Raw genomic sequence first — 1648 nt, 5'->3', positions numbered from 1 at the left:
TGTATGTGTGTTACTATGTCAATAGGAAAACAAAAATGGCACGCCTTTTGTTCCCTCCAACCTGCCTTGCTTGCATGCCTTTAGGAGGTGAACCACCCGTTTCAACAAGAAAGTGAGCAATCTTCCTGGGACTTCACTTGGGGTGAGAGGAGCTGCTGGCCGTGCCCTGAAATGGGTACTGGCCATGGCAGCAGTGCCCACCCTGCCTGCAGTTCTGGCTCGGGCCCTCTCTTCCCTCTCTCCCAACTCCTCTTCATGCAGGAATGAAAAGCTCCTGAGGACTGTATCATGGATCTTAGCCACAGACTCCAGAAATTCACCATGCTGCTTTCAGCATGGGCTTGTGGACCCCACAGGAATTCATAGAGTTGACAGGTCCTACCGTCACCTGGGGCCAGGCATTGTTCTCACAGGCATAGGACATACTTTTCTGAGCAGCAGGCATGCTGACTCGTGTCAGGGACAGCTGGGAGCAGTGGGAGGAGGCCGGTGATGTTGGCCTCATGGAGGAAGCTACAACTGCGTGTGTACTTCAGCCAGAGAGAACCTATCTTGAATGTAACCGAAGTATGCTTTGCATTTGTCCTTGAGGGCACTGGTCTCCGGACACGAGGTCAGCCCTATCCCCTGAGACCCTGTTGAGGAATAAACTGCAGCTGGTGAGCCCTTTCTGAGGCTTGTTGGGGGGACAACAGGGGCGGGCAGTGGGGTCCTCTGTACTGGAGTCAAGCACGGTCAACACTCGGGGTTCACACAGTGCTAGGGTCAGTGGCTGAACTGCTTTTTCCCTTCCTCCTTGTTGGACTTAGGGACTTTGATGTGTCAAGTTCAGAGTAGTAAAGGGAAAGTACCCAAGCCCTGCCAGCCATTGATCTGATGGCCCTGAAAGAGAACTGAAAGGGTCTCTGTCCTCACTCAAGGTTCTCTGACACCCCATCATTCCTCACTTCTCACCTTTGGCTATGTGGTACCAGACTTTTCACACCTCCAAGGCAGTATTCAGAAGGGACCACAGTTGGCCACAACTGTTTGGGTCTTTTGAGGCCTACAGCAGTGGCACGATTCTATGGATCTCCACTCTGCAAGAGTCACTGATCCCTTCAGTTGTCCCTCTGAACCCTCACCTTGGTCAACCCGAGCCTGGTACTCCTCCCTTTATTGAACAAGGTTGTCAGCTCCGTGAGTCTCCAGAGGGTATCACGTCTGGTTCCCTCTTGACTTTCCAGGCCTCATAGCAGGGACCAGGCTCAGTGGAGCCCCTCTGTTGTGGTGGGGGGGTTCTGCTCATTAGCACTCGGGTCCTTACCTTGTAGCCTGTCAGGAACTCCTCCTTCTGCAGAATGTGGATCACCACCAATACACCAAGTTCTTCCCCACCCACTAGAGGTAATGAAGTCATCTCAGCCAGAAGGCTTTCCTTAAGGCATCCCAGGGCGTATAGTAAGAGGTGACATTGTCGTGTCTCTACTGTCCTTGGGTCAATAGTTCCCTCATTTTTCACTCAGGGTACTCACCTTGACATCTGACAAGTTCTGGAACACTACTCTTGGCTGTCCAGAGAGAGGCCTTACCTTCAGAGCAATGTTTTCAACTTCCTGAGATCTCAGAGGTGGTCCCTGAGTCTTCAGAGAAGGAAGCCACGGGCTGT

The 1648-nt window shown here is 52.4% G+C and overlaps 1 protein-coding gene across 1 annotated transcript in view; it reads right to left on the bottom strand.

The window, feature by feature from the left end:
- Nucleotides 1-316: 316 nt before the first annotated feature.
- Nucleotides 317-1648, bottom strand: part of LOC102836637 (melanoma-associated antigen B1-like) — a 4145-nt gene continuing 2813 nt past the window's right edge. Inside the window, exons 2-3 of the mRNA XM_006835663.1 lie at nucleotides 1307-1417; nucleotides 317-466 (exon numbers count right to left, since the gene is read on the bottom strand). Of these exons, the coding sequence (XP_006835726.1) occupies nucleotides 317-466; nucleotides 1307-1417 (261 nt within the window). The remainder of the gene's footprint in view (nucleotides 467-1306; nucleotides 1418-1648) is intronic.

Source organism: Chrysochloris asiatica, unplaced genomic scaffold (genome assembly GCF_000296735.1).
Source record: "Chrysochloris asiatica unplaced genomic scaffold, ChrAsi1.0 scaffold00018, whole genome shotgun sequence".
NCBI classification, from domain to species: domain Eukaryota; kingdom Metazoa; phylum Chordata; class Mammalia; order Afrosoricida; family Chrysochloridae; genus Chrysochloris; species Chrysochloris asiatica.
The sequence above is the reverse complement of the archived record's forward strand: the minus strand, read 5'-3'. Positions and strand labels throughout refer to the sequence as shown.